Genomic DNA, 16109 nt, shown 5'->3' with positions numbered 1-16109 from the left:
ATGTATCCCTGGTACCTTTAGACACATTGCCTGACACATAGTAAAGATATGTGCTGCCTCTTTAACTTTGCTAAGAGTGAGCTCAGGAAGGCAAGCAGTTGCCTCTGCACTTCAGAGAGCAGTGCCAAACGGTGTAAGGTAGAGGCCTTCCAGGGGAATAGGGAAGGTTGCCCAGGAGGCAAAAAGCTTGTACAGTTCTCTGCCGGTTTCCTCGGCAGTCCTGGTGGAAGGCATGGCCGACTGCTGAGAGATATGCCTTGAAATCTCTTCCTTTAGCCCACAATCACATCCTGGGACTCCCTCTCAATCTGCCTCTTCTCTCCTAGGTCTGCAACCTTCCCTCCCTATGATCACCTTCCTTCTCACCAGCATTTAAATGGGCTCCTGTCTTTCTCATCTTAAAATGAATCTTTCTGGATGGAAGAAAAAAAAGGGAGCTGGAACCTGGGTTCCTCCCTCCCCATCACCACCACCCACATGCAAATCCTGCAGGCCCTGTGATTATTCCTAACCATGTCCCTTATTCTGTCTGCTTTTCCCAATGCCCAATACTATTTTGTTCTCTTCTGTGTTGCCTGCATTTAGTTCTGGGCCTGTCATGGTATATATGGAACCGACCATCAGATGGAAGCTGAGAATTTAAATGGCTGGGTTGGGGACACCATGGAGGGCTTGGCCATGGTAGGGCTCGAGGGGCTGCACTCTGCTCTGGTTCCAGTCTAGCCCAGTTCCGTCTTCCTTCCCTGTCATTTCCCAAGCCTGTGCAGGCAGGTGATGGACTAGTTCACAGATCCCTGGCCAGAGTCCGAGTCCAGCCCAGCTTCAAAATGGCGCCGGGCCTGGTCCAAGGCAGCAGACCTATGCCGAGGCCATGGGCCCTGGGGTACGTCCGGGGGCATTTCCTGTCTGGGCCTGCAGCCCCCAACCGCTGGCAGCACGGTTTCCGGCAGAGCTGCGGCCGGGCCCTGCACTATCAGATCGGCACCAGATGCCCGGTCAGGATACTTGTGGTGAAACTGTGAGGGCTCACTCGGTCCTTTGGGGTTTTCTCCCGTGTCAGCCTCCAAGACAAATGGAGGAGGGAAAGTAACACCCAGCCTTCCTTCTTTAGCCATCCATGTTTTCCCCCTCTGAGTAGGGGCCAGGCTGGGGGCCTGCCACACAACCACCTCTGGCTGTAGGGGCAGCTGAAAGCTGCAGCCATGATGGATGCCAGGGCCAGTCCACTGGTGGGCTGGCCTGGGGGTCTGAGCAATATCCAGGAAGCCCCAGGTAGTGTTCCTCTCTACCGACCCACCATGAGGAACACAGAGGGTAGGCTGGGTCTGAGATCAAATGAGAGGTGTCAGGTGTGTGGGGCACCTCACCTTGCCAAGGGGGAGTCAGGCCTGGGCCAACGCTTTACACAAAGAGCCCCATGTCACCCTTCACCCCAGGATTTACAAGGGACAAACCGAGGCCCTGTTTGCCACAGGGGAAATCGAAGACCAAACAGGTGCTGGGCTGCCCGTGGCCTAAAACTATACCCAAAGCTAAGGATGAGAGGGGGCTGGGGGGAAGCCAGGCGCGGGATGCCTCACCTATGGCCCCCACCCAGCCCAAGACACGGTGAGACATGGGCTCTTGCCAGCCCACCTGGCTCCACAGCCCGCAGAGTATCTGGGAGCTCAAGTCCCCATTGCCTGTAGCAAGCACCACAGCCCAGCTCTGTTATTGACCCCAGACCCAGTTCTAGCCCGGACTACTAGAGCGCTGTCGATTCCCCACGTAAATCTCTCAACTCCATCCATGTTGGTACATCATCGCCCTGCCCAAGCCATCATCTTTTGCCTGGATTATCGTAAGAGGCTCTCAGGTTTTCTTCCACACCCACTTACAGTTCATTCTCAGTCAAAATACAAATCTAAATATGTCTCTCACACTGGCCGGTCTTCCCTTCATTTTAGAAAAAAGCCAAAAGCCTTTTGCAGTCCTATCTTGTTCTGAGCAGGCCTTTGCAGCCCTATCTTGTTCTAAACTTTTCCTCTGCTGCCCTGTGTCACACACTTTCCACCTTACTCTCTGGATCTCCTTCAGGTCAAGCCCTGGCCTGTCTCAGGGCCTTTGCACATGCTATGCTCTCTGTCTGAACACTCTGCTCCACCACACCCTGCCATCTATGTAACTCCTAGAAGTCACTTCCTTCATTGAAACTCTCTCCAGTTCCCATACAGATTAAGTCCAGTACTGTCTAGTATATAGATCAGAGAACCCCCTGTCCCTTTTCCTCACAAGGTTTTGTCAGTTTATGATTATGAATTTGTGTTTGATCATCTGACTATCCTCTTAAGGAACCATCTCTGCTTTGCTCATCACCGTTACTTTAGTGCCTAGTAGAGTATGTGAGGCAGAACAGGTAATCAAAAAATATAACAGAGCCCTCACTCCACCACTCTTTTCTGAAACCTTACTTTGCCTTTGTGGGCTCAGTGTTCTAATATGTAAGATGTAACCAATACTTGTTATGCACACTTGCTCTGTGGAGCAAGTCCAATTTTTAATGGATAAAAAACACTTGATACAAGTACCATCTGCAAAGCTAAGAAATAAGTTATGAGAGATTTTCAACAGAACAAATGTTCACAGTCCCTGCTTTATTTTCATTTGGTCACAAACACTTTAAAAACATACACACTTGCAATACCCAAACATCAGTAACTAGAAGGGCATAAAACAAGGGGCTTACAGACTTAAAAGAGTGTCCTAGGCTTTAGAACAAAACAAACCAATCAAATATTAAAAATTTAGTTGTTCAAAACACAAAGATATTTTATTTTTAATGGAAGTTTTTGGTGTTTTTTTGTTTGTTTGTTTAAAGGAACACTTTAGGGACAAAAACTAAGCTTTTTGTGGTGTCTGAGGCAGGGTCTGGTTTCTCTTCCTTGAAGGCCTTTTGCAAAATACAGATGCCAGCATTCACTGGCCTCGCTGTTCAGCCCCCCCCCCCCCCCCATCCGTAAGTGAAGCACTCTGGGACCATCCTGAGGACAAAGACAGGGGCTACAGAGCATCCAGGATGTGATCAATCTTGGTAACCAGCTCCTGACGCTTGCCTGAGATGAGCTTTTCATTCTCGATGTACGTGTCTTTCTTGAGTTTGCCAGCCACCAGCCGCTCAGCTTCCACCGCCGACTTTAGCACCAGCTCCTTGACCTGTGCATCCAGTTTCTGCATTTCGCTCACCTGGCCAAGGCAAGAGCAGGGCAGGGCTTGAGAGTGGTCCTCACACCCTCAATCAGCAGAGTCCACTGCCTCCCAAGCCTACAGACCCCCGAACTCCTACGGCAGAGGGGCTGGCTGTGGAGGGAGACAGGCTTAGCTTTCAATACTATCCAGCTTCATCCCCACCTATAAAACTTATTCCTTCAAGCTCTGAACCTTGTGAGCAAGTCCTTTCACCATCACTGGACCTTACAGAAGAGGATTGTTGAGGACTGAGTGAGAAAATATGTGAAATCACCTAGCATAGTTCCAGGCACACAGCAGGGACTTGAGGAACGTTCATTCTCTTCCCTTCAGCTTGCCAAATTAGGTACAGGAATTCAGTCAGGCAAAAGATCAAAGGCAGGGGTGTGGCAGCCGGACTGAATGACTCCCATTTTATCATCGACTCAGTGTCAGGCTGAGGGCTTTTATACACGTTCACTCAACATTCAACAAATATTTAGTGAGCCATAATGCTAAGCATGATTCTAGGTTCTGGAAAACAGCAGTAAAGACAGACAAGGCATCTTCCCCTCACAAAACTGACAGATTATAAATCCTTTAGTACATGGAGAAATACTTAAGTACATAAAGAAAACAGCACATGGTAAGGAGAGGGAATGCAAGGGAGCAGCATATGGAGAGGGTCGTCAGGAACTCTGAGGGGTACCTCCATGGGGAGGGGAGGTCCTCATACTCATTTACAGGTCACAAGAATTCACTTACATAGCATGTCCCATGCAGGATTCTCAGCACTTTACACGTACTAACTCATTTCAACCACTATGAGGCCAATACTAATAGCATCCCTAATTTACAGGTGAGGAAACTGAGGCACAGAAGTGAGGTAACTTGCCTAGGTTTACAAAGTTTGCATCAGAGGCTGATTCAAACCCATGATTCTAAGTCTACAGTCTTCTTACCACAGCATGAGCAGCCTGGAGCCTTGTCCAGTCTGGCCTCCAGGAGAGGAAACAGCTGCTTTTAATACTCGCCATGTGGACAGACAATGCTGTAGAAGCTAGCAGAGCTTTCTCCAAACCCAGCTCACATCTGAGACACCAAAACTTCTTGTCATACCACCATGCCACAAGTCTACGACTGGGAACGTTACCACTCCACAAGCCAGGAGTGATCAAGAGCTGCCTGGTGTGTGATCCAGGTACAACAGCCATGTGGTGCTCTAAACAGTTGGGTATAATCCCTGAAAGTGGAGTACGGTAGGCAACAAGCCAAATGACTCAGTGATAGCAGACACTTACTTTGTCGCACAGGTCAGAGCCCTCTGTCTTTAGCCTGGACTGCAGCAGTGCAATCTCACTGGTCAAGGCCTTATGTTCCGTCTCCAAGCTCTTCTTGCCGCTGTTGAGGGTGGACACATCCCGGGACTGCTTGTACCTATTGACAGTCTCTTCAAAGAGACGGTAGAGACCTATTCTCTTATTGACCAGGGTCAAGACCTGCTCTGTGATGCAGGCCACCTTCATCTTGGCTTCTGCAGCTGGATCCTGGAGGAGAGACACCATATGTGATGAAACCAGGCATGAGCCCACTCCGATCTTCACTTCCCAAAGAGCACCCACCACCAGCTGTGCAAATAAGAAAAGCCACCTACTTGGAAAGTCAGAGAATCAAATCCTTACTAACACTGCGTCTGGACCAGTTGAGCAGGGAAGACTGGGAACATGAAGATGAAGCAGATGCTCACTTGGAAGTCGGGCAGGGCAGACAGACGGATGTGAAAAAGGCTACTAAGGCCAGAATGCACCATGAAAGGGATAAAGTGCTGAGCAAAGAGCAATCTCAACTCAAGTCAGGAAAGGCTCCCAGTATGTTCATTATATCTCTCTCCTTAAAAACTTCAAGGGTTTCCCAGGGCCTGAAAGAAAAAGCCCCAACTCCTTATGCTACCATTCACGGCCCTTAAGATGAGGCCCTACAGACTTTCCAGAATCACCTTTCACTAGGTGTCTACTACAAAAATCCTAACTTGGCAGCTCAGAAAAAAGTGGAGGAGAAAGTCTCATTATTTTTGCAAAATAAATCAGAAAGGATATCCCAGGACTGATGAAATTGTTTAACTACAAGGCAGGGTGGGCAAGGATGAAGGAAACTACCATTTTCAATTTCTGAATTTAGAACCTTTCCAATGTCTTACAAATTCATATATTCTCAACCTAAAGACAAAAATAACTGCAAACAAATCTTGGCTTCTACTTGGTAGGTTTGGTGTTTGTAGTGATATGAGTATATCAATTCTGAAACTATTTTGTGTTTATATAATTCAGCAAATAAACACATTGATATTGTAGGGATCCAGGAAAGAGGAAAAATGGCAAGAGGGAAGATAAGCAAGAACCCTGTGGTGTTAAGACTGGAATGAAAGGCATAACTATTAATTCATATTTTAAATACTATATATATTTTTATCTCCTAGCTCTGTCTGCTGAAAAGGCTTAGTTAGAAGCAGTGATAGTCTAAAAGCAATGATCTAGCTCACAGATCATGGTCTCTAGGTACCACCCTGCACTAAAAGGAACCAGAGCTCCTTGGAGAAAGGAAGATATGTCTGAAATGCATTGTTGTGCCAACAATGAAAGTGCTTAAAAAAAGGATGGAGACATTAAAAACAGTCAAATCTGGGACAATTTGAGCATCAAAACCAATAGCACGGTAGACAGTAATCCGTGGAACAAAGTAAGAATCCATGAATCCAAACAATCAACCAATCAGTAAAAAAAGCTTTTCCTTACAGTAGAATGCAAACTAATAATGTAACCAGTTTTCAATCACCATACTAAAAAACATATTCAGGCAAGAATCAATGATAAATGCTACAACTAATGGATGAATGCATATATTTATAACTTCAAACAGATTATTAATTAAAAAGAGAAAAATAATAACATGATCAACTAAAGAAAGTTAACATCACCAACACTGGGACTGAATAGCATAGTATACTTCCTGATGTGATGCACTGCAGATGCAGCATCACTTTAGTGTTCTTGCCAAAAACGCATAATATGAATTTAATCAGGAAGAAATATAAGATAAACGTAAACTAAGGGACAGTCTACAAAACTGGTCTCTAAACTTCAAATATATCAAGGTCATGAAAGACAAAGAATGGCTAAGGAACTGCTCCAGATTAAAGGAGACTAAGGAAATATGACAACAAAATGCACTGCGTGATCCTCAGTTGGATTCTGGAGTATGAAAAATAATTACTACAAAAGTTATCATTTGGACAATTGGCAACATTTGAACATGAACTGCATATTGGTGAGTAGTATTATAGCAACATTACACTTCCTGAATTTGATAGTTATATTGTGGTAATGTAAGAGAATACCCTTATTCTCAGGCTGCACACACACACTTGCTTAAGTATTCAAGGGTAAAGGAGCATAAATGTGTGCAAACTTCTCAAATAGTTCAGGAAAAATGACGATACATACAGAGAGAGGCCAAATGTTAACTGCTATGTCCAGGTGATGAGCATACAAGAGTTATTTTTACTATTCTTACAAAGTTTCTATAAATGTGGAATTTTTTAAAAAATCAATAAAACAAAAGCAATTTTTATAACTTAAAAAATGGTGCTATTTCATACTAAAACCTAAATTCAGCCCCTTCTGCATGACAAGGTTTGCTAGCAGCTGTCCCAGCTGTACCGCCTGACACTTGGGCAGCCTCGCTGGTCTATGGAAGCACCTAGATCAATGTCTTTGCTCACATGTACACTACTGCTACCCACAGGACCCCCTGAAGCCTTTCCTGCTGTCCCACAAACTGTTCCCTCCGGCTGAGTGCTCTTCCCCACCTTTTCTGCCTGTCACCTCTCCTCAGGATAGCCTTTTCAGCCCCCATGCCCCACCACCAAAAATACACACTGCTTGCGGCCCTGTTCCCACAGTACTCATCCACCAGTAGCAACCTGCCTCACTTAACATCAAGTCTCCATGATTACAGCAACAAAGACCAAGTATCTTTACAGAAAGGATTAGCAGAGGCCACAGTCAGGAGGGTATCTTCTGGGCAATAGGGTTCTGCCTTGGGCTTGTTGAAAAGACCAACGCTTAGTAAAGCTAGTGAAACACTTTACTGAGGGTGCAAAAATAACTAAATGACAAGAGAAAGAAAAAAGCCAAGAGGGTACCTTTGTGATGGAAAAGTCCAGCCTGACATAGATGATGACCGTGAAGAACAAGATGTAGAAAGCAGCCACCACCAGCAGAGGCTCTTGCAGCATGAGCACCTTGTTGAACGTGTAGTGCACCTGGGGGGAGAACCAGGAAGATGGGCTTTAACAGGTTTGCATGGATTCAGAAACCTAGAGACCAAAAGGGCTTCAGCAGGCCAAGAATCATCTGGGCTGCCCCACCTCACCCCGAGAGGATGCTGTGTTCAAACCATTCCAACCCAAGGAGGAAAAGATGGGCAAGTCCTGGCCCCCAGCACCCATTCTCTGGGTAGGGAGGCATAGGAGGCAGAGCAAAGGAGTGGAGTCACATACCACAATGTCCTGAATGTGCTGTTCTACCAGATTTTTCTTATAGGCAACAATCACAGGGCGGCCAAATGTGTCCAGGTAGGTATAGTGTAGTTCATCTGGGGCACGGCTGATTACATAGGGACTGTCAACTTGAATGTTCCTGGAGGCAGATGGGAATGAAATATAGCCTCAGACAAACTGCACTGACCAACTAGGTTTATTAGGGTTGGAGAATTCCAAGGCTCAAGGGGCCTTCAGGGTCACTAAATTCACACTCCACTCTGCTCCCCTTCTAGCACCAGGGAATACCTGACTTCCTGAGACAGCTGACCCACTGCTAGAGCTCTGATATGAGACCATTCTTCTGCTGAGTTAACAACTGTCTCCCTGCATCCTGCACTCACAAGGGTTCACTAGTATTGGTCTACCCCTTGGAGTCACACAGCTCACAGAGCACTCCTGTGTGACTTGAAGAGACCGAAGAAGTTATTTCAAATGTTCTGTCTTGTCACATGACTGAAAACTTGTTATAGGGTGCAGTGGATATGTTGTTTTTGTCTGCCCAGACCCATTCTCCCTTCTCCTGGTCAACAGTACACTCTAGTTTTGCTTGGAGGAACTACCCATTCCCCCAGGGAATGTCCTCCACAGGAATTAAGATCAAGCTGCCTCTCTTTCTGATGATCAGAGTGAGTAAGTAACCCAAGAAAGGCCAAGCAATGCTTCCCTTTAAAGCGAATCAAGAGCAAACTGACATGAGACTACAAATAGGTGTCTGTCACTCACGCCAAGGGCAGGTGTCTCTGTGAGTGTCCATCAGTTTCGGCCAACCAGACTCCTGGAGATGATCTGGTTCTATCCTTTTCGAGCCTGGTTCCCCAGCCTATGCTGTCATTTTAAAAGATCCTTTCTGCTCCAAGTTCATACCTTTCTGCTTAAATTGGCCAAAGACAGCTCAACTGCTTATAACCATAGAACCCTAACGTACCATTTGAGAATGACCCCCTCCCTTTCTGAACCTAGTCTAAGGAATGCAGACTGCTCCATTATTGTTCCCCTTTCTATTAACACAGAACAAGGGCTATCTGACTGTCCTGACTTTGCATTCCAGTTGCAACTCTTCCCATCAGATTCAGGCTATCACTCTGGCCTGCTAAGGTGACTTTGGATACTACTCCTGTCACACAAAGGCATTGTGTTTTGAGGAATATTTCATAAATAAATCTTGTTCCCTCATCTAACTTTTCTGTTTAAACTCCAGTCAGAAGGTCCTTATAGACTTCTCAGTCAAAGTTACATATACTGAGCATTTATTCTGTGGCCCTAGATAGATTCCTCTTGAGTACCAAGGGCACGCTCCCCATTTGTCTGGTGAGAAGAACAGTCAACACTCACTTGGCCCCTTCGGGCAAGATGATCTTCACTGTCAGAGAATCTATCACTTGCTCATCAAACACGTGATCCACAAACCTCATCTTCAGTGCATACTGATCACCTGCAGGGTGTGAAACATGTAGTTTTTCAACACATGCAGTGATGTGAAAAACAGAAAATGGGACAGGAACCAGAGGGAAGTACAGGGTATTAACACTCCTATCTTACACAGAAGAGTAGAGATGCTATCTAAAGTTAACAGACTAGAGCCGGCCAGGTGGCTCAGGTGGTTGGAGCCCGAGCTCCGTGCTCCGAATGCCAAGGTCGCGGGTTTGATTCCCACATGGGCCAGTGAGCTGCACCCTCTACAGCTAAGATTGTGAACAACAGCTCTCCCTGGAGCTGGGCTGCTGTGAGGAGCCAGAGGTTGGCGTGAGCTGCCGTGGGCTGCTGAGTGCTGCCATGAGCGGCCAGTGGGCATCATGAGTGGCCAGCAGCCAACAAGAGCTGCCGTGAGCTGCTATGAGTGGCTGACCGACAACTGGAGACCGACGGCCTCATCCAGGGGAGCGCAAGGCTCATACCAGCATGGGCCAGGGAACTGTGTCCTACACAACTAGACTGAGAAACAACGACTTGAATTGGGGGGGAAGGCGGGGAGGCGGAAGAGGGGAGAAAAGAAAAAGTTAGCAGACTGGAAGACAGAGGTGGTGGTGGCAGCAGTTTTTGTATCTTCCCTGATTTCCACATAATGACAGAGCAACTAGATAACAAAATCAAAAGCCCATGGACCATACTCACAACAAACTAGGTAACAAGGCATCTCCACAAACCCCAAAATATAAGGGAGTGTGGTCCACAAAACACCAATAGGCACAAGACCTACATTCTGTGAATGAGAAAGCAGAGGGAGGCAACAGGGTAACTGACAGACTTTAGGACAGAAGAACTCCTGACAGACAATAGTGTTCACTTGGGAGCATGGCAGGCCAACTGGAGAAGAATAGCTAAAACTCAGAAAAGTCCTACCCTGTCCCTGCCCAGTGGGTGAGCATAATGGGCCCACAGACGATCTGTAAGTCTAGAGTAGTCTAGTCCTTCAGAACTCTGAAAAGCCCATCAGAGCTCCCATTCCAGGACAGTATCCTACAGTGACGAAAAAACTGCTACAGTAGAATCAAAATTGAGCATACCAGAGATAACATGGAAAAAAAACAACAGAGCTAGAATCATCAACAAGACAAATAGTAACAAGTGTTGGAGAGGCTGTGGAGAAAAAGGAACCCTCCTACACTGTTGGTGGGAATGCAGATTGTTGCAGCTGCTATGGAAGGCAGTGTGGAGGTTCCTCACAAAACTACGAATAGAATTGCCGTATGACCCAGCAATTCCTCTCCTGGGTATCTACCCAAAAAATCTGAAAACATTTACACATAAAGACACGTGTGCTCCAATGTTCACTGCACCTTTGTTTACGGTGGCCAAGACATGGAAACAATCAAAATGTCCTTTGATAGATGAATGGATAAAGAAGTTGTGGTATATACACACAATGGAATACTATTCGGCGGTAAGAAAAGATGATATAGGAACATTTGTGACAACATGGATGGATCTTGAGAGTATAATGCTAAGTGAAATAAGAAAAAGCAGAGAAGCATATGATTTCACTGATATGTGGTATATAAACCAAAACAACAAAAGAACAAGACAAACAAATGAGAAACAAAAACTCATAGACACAGACAATAGTTTAGTGGTCACCAGAGGGTAAAGGGGGTGGGGGGTGGGAGATGAGGGTAAGGGGGATAAAATATATGGTGATAGAAGGAGAACTGATTCTGGGTGGTGAACACACAATGGGATTTATAGATGATGTAATACAGAATTGTACACCTGAAATCTATGTAATTTTACTAACAATTGTCACCCCAATAAATTTAAAAAAAAGAAGAAAGAAAACAGAGCTAGAAAAAGCTCAGAAAGCAAGCCACCATATTTTTTAATACTACACTAAAACAAGAGAGAATTGGGCAGTTACCATACCTCCTCCCGAAAGTTCACATTAAAAATGAGCAACAGAAAAGTACAAGACACCCTCTCACTTTCAGAATAAGTTATATTAAAAATATTTACTGGGGTGGCTGGTTATCTCAGTTGGTTAGTGGTGCTGATAACACCAAGGTTGCCGGTTCGATCTGCACATGGGCCACTGTGAGCTGCGCCCTCCTTTAATAAATAAATAACAACAAACCAAAAATATTTACTATGTCAACTATAATTAAAAATAATTTTTTAAGGTTTCAAAAAAGGAGAACATTCCTAGAGAAAAATGAAAGTATGCCAGAAGACATGCCCATAAAACCAACCAGAAATGTTCCTACTATTGGAAAACAAGCAAAAGATACTATGAAAATGACACAAGTCATAAAAAAACAATATAAACCAAAATTATAGAAATTCGGAAAAGTGACAGAGCTCAGGAAAAATTTAGAAATAATAGAGAAAATTGTTTTAAAAATGAAGCCTAAGCTAGAAACAATGTGAGTGAATAAAGAGATAATGACTTATGATAAAAAGAAGAAAAGTTTTGGGGCAGGCCTGGTGGCTCAAGCGGCTCAAGCGGTTAGAGCTCCATGCTCCTAACTCTGAAGGCTGCCGGTTCGATTCCCACATGGGCCAGTGGGCTCTCAACCACAACAACGCCAGTTCAATTCCTCGAGTCCCACAAGGGATGGTGGGCAGCGGCCCCTGCAACTAACATTGAACACAGCACCTTGAGCTGAGCTGCTGCTGAACTCCCGATGGCTCAGCTGGTTGGAGCGCATCCTCTCAACCACAAAGGTTGCCAGTTCAATTCCCCGACACCCGCAAGGGATGGTGGGCAGCGCCCCCTGCAACTGAAATTGAACACGGCACCTTGAGCTGAGCTGCGCCCTCCACAACTAAGACTGAAAGGACAACTTGAAGCTGAATGGCACCCTCCACAACTAAGATTGAAAAGACAACAACTTGACCTGGAAAAAAAAAAGTCCTGGAAGTACCCCAATAAAAAAAAAAATCTAAAAAAAGAAAAGTTTTAAATGAAGACAAGATTCAAGAAAAAGTTTCAAATACTGAAGACAGGCAAAGATTCAACATGGAAATAATAAGAGTCCCCACTGGAGGAAATGTTCAAAAAGGTCTGAAACTAAGTTGAAAAAGGATAATGCATCCCCAAAAATGGCCATCACTGCCAAGGCATGGTCTAGTAAAAGTGTTAGACTTTAAAGAAAGAATTCTTGAAGATGGCAGATTAGGGAGAAAAAACAAAACTCTTTAGCATCTAGATAAAGAGCAAGTGACTTATAAGGGGAAAACAAGTTATCATCAGATTTTGACAGGTACACTTTATGGCAAAAACATAAAAAATAAAAAAAGTAGTACTATATTTAAGATATTCAAGACATGTAAGCCAAAGATTTTAAGCAAAAGTGAGTTAGAAGCACAGAAGGCACAACCTATTCTCAAAACATGTGTAAGAACTCATCCCAAGCCCTTCCTAGAGCATCTACTAGAGAATGAGTTTCAGATCATCAAAAAGACTAGAGGTATCAATCAGCATAAAGATTGATGGTGATTATTACATACACTGTTACCTGCAGAACTAAGACTAAGAAAGTATACTATGTAACGACTATTTTTTCTTACAAGATACATATAGCACACTAAAAAATGGAGTAGAATGGAGAAAGGAATTATGCAAAAAAAAATTAACTCTTTTCAGTAATCATATTAGAAGTGGTAATATGACCATTTTTAATGAGTCTGTGATGTATTAGGTGTGGGATAAGACAAATGACTATTATAATAACAGAATTATTCTAATTATGTTTTCCTGTGTCCTTCAGAACCAGGATTCTCAACATGGAATTAGACAGATAAAATATAAAAGCAAATCTCTATAGGTCATACGATAAGTAACTGCATGAATTCAAAATTTTTAACATACACACCTCTAGCTCTGTTAACTAAAAAGGCCTAGAAATTGACCCACCTAAGAGCAATAAGCATTCCCAGTTCTCAGATTGTGGTCTTCAAACACCTTTTTCCAAAAGAAACTAGTGGATCGGAGAGAAATGGCTGATTCCAGGTCTGGGACAGAAAATATATAAGTTTGAACCAGGAATGCCTTTTTATAAGACAGCAAGGAAGCTAACCGACTAGTAGCGTCATGTGATGATGGTTCAGGAACTTAACCTGAAGAGGTGCCCGGTGGCTAAAGATGGGAGAACCTGAACACCAATGAGGATAACCACTGCAAAGGAATAAAACCCATAAAATGTTTAGAACTGTAAGTACATAATGATTCTTTTAAAAAACCTAATTAGTCATCTAGTAAATAAAAGAAAAAGAATCAAGTATTTATTCTGCCTATCCTATGTGAATTGCAATACTGGGAAACCTAAGAGTAGATAAGGAGAAGTGTCTCCTTATAAATTCCACCTAATAAATGGAAAAGAAATGCTAGAATTAGATCAGCAATTTGCAGTCCCCAGTAAAGTACTAGAACCTAGGCACTGAGCATCACAAAAGGAGACACCACGCACTACTTAACTATATGCCTTTTAATGAAACACATCATCACCTGAGTCTTGCCAGAAGGATCAAACCTGAGTCTGATCAAACATCCAGGGACAGCTGTCAATTTGAAAAGAAATATGGAAGACAGGAATATGCTGAATTACACTGAGTAAGCAGTCATCAAAACCCAGACTGCAGGTTACACTACAAGTGGGCTCAAGTTCTTCAACAGATAGATTATAAGGAAAACAGATAGAGGAGGAAACTATGGATTAATAGACTGGTAAGACAAACCAAATTTTTTGAAAAGGGCAAAACTATTTAGAGTATCTAGAGATATACCGTTGGGTGATAAAAGTATGAAGAAATTCAAGAAAGTGTTTACTGAAAACCAAGATGGTGATGACTATTGTTGAGGAATAAAGAGGTACATGGAGGACCTTTTGAATGGCTAGCAAAGTTCAATTTCTTGACCTGCGTAGTGGTAGCCAGGTGTTCCTCTTACAATAATTTATTGAGCTATATGTGTCTGTTTTGTGTGGTTTTCTATATTGTTTTGTATTTAAAAAGGAAGACTTGAAGAAAATGTAACAGAGGCGGCCAGATGGTTCAGTTGGTTAGAGCGCGAACTCTTAACAGGGCTGCCAGTTGATTCCCAGATGGGCCAGTGAGCTGAGCTGCTGGAGGGACGGCCAGATGGCTCAGCTGGTTAGAGCGCAAGCTCTCACCAAGTCTACCAGTTCGATTCCCACATGGGATGGTAGGTTGCGCACTCTGCAACTAAAGATTGAAAATGGTAACTGGACTTGGAGCTGAGCTGTGCCCTCCACAACTAGATTGAAGGACAAGGACTTGGAGCTGATGGGCCCTGGAGGAACACACTGTTCCCCAATATTCCCTAATAAAATTTAAAAAACAACAATAAAAACTGCAGGAAATTAAAGAAAAAAAGGATCTCTCCCTTTTCTACTTGCTTACTATTAAGACTGACCCAAATTATAGAGGTACTCATAGCTTGGGAGATTGTAGCCAACGATGTAATGGGTCTTCCACCCTCCAAAAAGAGGGAAGCGAGGTCGGATTTCCATCTCTACGGAGTCATCCAAAATAAGAAGGTGGCTGGTGGACACATTGCCAATCTCATCCCGGTAATAAACATCCTGGGCAGCAGCAGGAAGGATGGTCTGCAAGCAAGTGGACATACTTTCTTCAGAAAAAAGTGATCTTAAATACAGAAAAGACACTGCACCAAAATCTGCATTGTACTATGTACTGCTCAATTAAAATAGTCCTCAAACTGTAAACAACCTAAAAAAAGTCTAACTTTCCCCCCAAGACTTCAAAATGTCCAGATGTTGAATCTACTTTTCAATCAAGGTTGGCAAGTAGCCAAATTTTTCTACATGGTAAATAATAAAGAAAATTACAAATACCTTTGCAAATACTAAAGACAGAACAAAGGTAAAAACAATCTGCACTTTATTTTACGGAAAGGGAAACCAAACATGGAAGAAATTATGTCAAATTACTAGACAGTAGGCAGGGTTATAGAAGGGGTTTCTCTACTTAATCTTTAGGTATTTTCCAAATCTGAAAGCATATTTTGATAATTGGGGAGAAAATGTAATACCTTGTTCACAGTGAGCCCTTCTGTAACATGTAAGTACATAAAAATGTTACTAAGATTTTATTTATAAGACAAATAATATAAAACTGTATATGAAATACGTATGATCAAACGTTTTTTAAAAACAGTATAAAAATATAAATATGACAGCAATAATAGCGTTTCCCGGAAAATAAGACCTAGCCGGACCATCAACTCTAATGCGTCTTTTAGAGCAAAAATTAATATAAGATCGGGTCTTATATTGTATTATATTAGATTAATTTTGCTCCAAAAGACGCATTAGAGATGATGGTCCGGCTAGGTCTTATTTTTGGGGAAACACGGTAGTGTCTAAGGGGTGATATTATGTTTTCCCTTTTTCTATTACTCAAATTTTCTTTAAAAAGCAGGCCTAGTTATATAAATGAGGGCCTTTTTTTTTTTTTTAAGATTCTGTTCTAACACTGTCAGTCAACTACTTGAACATTAATCTTATACAACTATCCAGTTACCTACTTTCAAAAAGCAAAAGGGCAGATACGATAATGTCAGTTTCTCCCAACATCCAAGTTGAACACGTCATACCTTAAAAGAACGGATAGAGGAAATACCACTATCTGGCTGTCTCTGGTAATCATAGCGTGAAAAAGGACCCTTAAGCACGGCCCCTGTATGCTTCAAGTCCACATTTTCTTCCACAGCAATATTACCCCAATGAGAGACCTCGATTACTCGGGTCATGCTGGTGATAGTCAGGAAAGGGCTGTTGTTCTCATAATGAACTTTAAAGGGATCCTGCAGAAGAACGAAACAAGTAAGTAG

General features: G+C 43.4%; 1 protein-coding gene across 3 annotated transcripts in view; it reads right to left on the bottom strand.

Annotated features, from left to right (window-relative positions):
• Positions 1 to 2613: 2613 nt before the first annotated feature.
• RPN1 (ribophorin I) overlaps positions 2614 to 16109 on the bottom strand; it is a 51697-nt gene continuing 38201 nt past the window's right edge. For all 3 annotated transcript variants that reach the window (XM_019717189.3, XM_074340485.2, XM_019717188.3), the window contains 7 exons: positions 15873 to 16082; positions 14670 to 14862; positions 9137 to 9236; positions 7763 to 7901; positions 7406 to 7525; positions 4506 to 4751; positions 2614 to 3222 (listed from right to left, as the gene is read on the bottom strand). In XM_019717189.3, coding sequence (XP_019572748.1) covers positions 3040 to 3222; positions 4506 to 4751; positions 7406 to 7525; positions 7763 to 7901; positions 9137 to 9236; positions 14670 to 14862; positions 15873 to 16082 — 1191 coding nt within the window. In that variant the 3' untranslated portion in view covers positions 2614 to 3039. The remainder of the gene's footprint in view (positions 3223 to 4505; positions 4752 to 7405; positions 7526 to 7762; positions 7902 to 9136; positions 9237 to 14669; positions 14863 to 15872; positions 16083 to 16109) is intronic.

The sequence above is a fragment of the Rhinolophus sinicus genome, chromosome 4 (assembly GCF_057876585.1).
Source record: "Rhinolophus sinicus isolate RSI-liver-muscle chromosome 4, RSI-T2T, whole genome shotgun sequence".
Lineage (NCBI taxonomy): Eukaryota > Metazoa > Chordata > Mammalia > Chiroptera > Rhinolophidae > Rhinolophus > Rhinolophus sinicus.
Note: the sequence above shows the minus strand (reverse complement) of the source record. Positions and strands in the feature narration are given on the sequence as shown.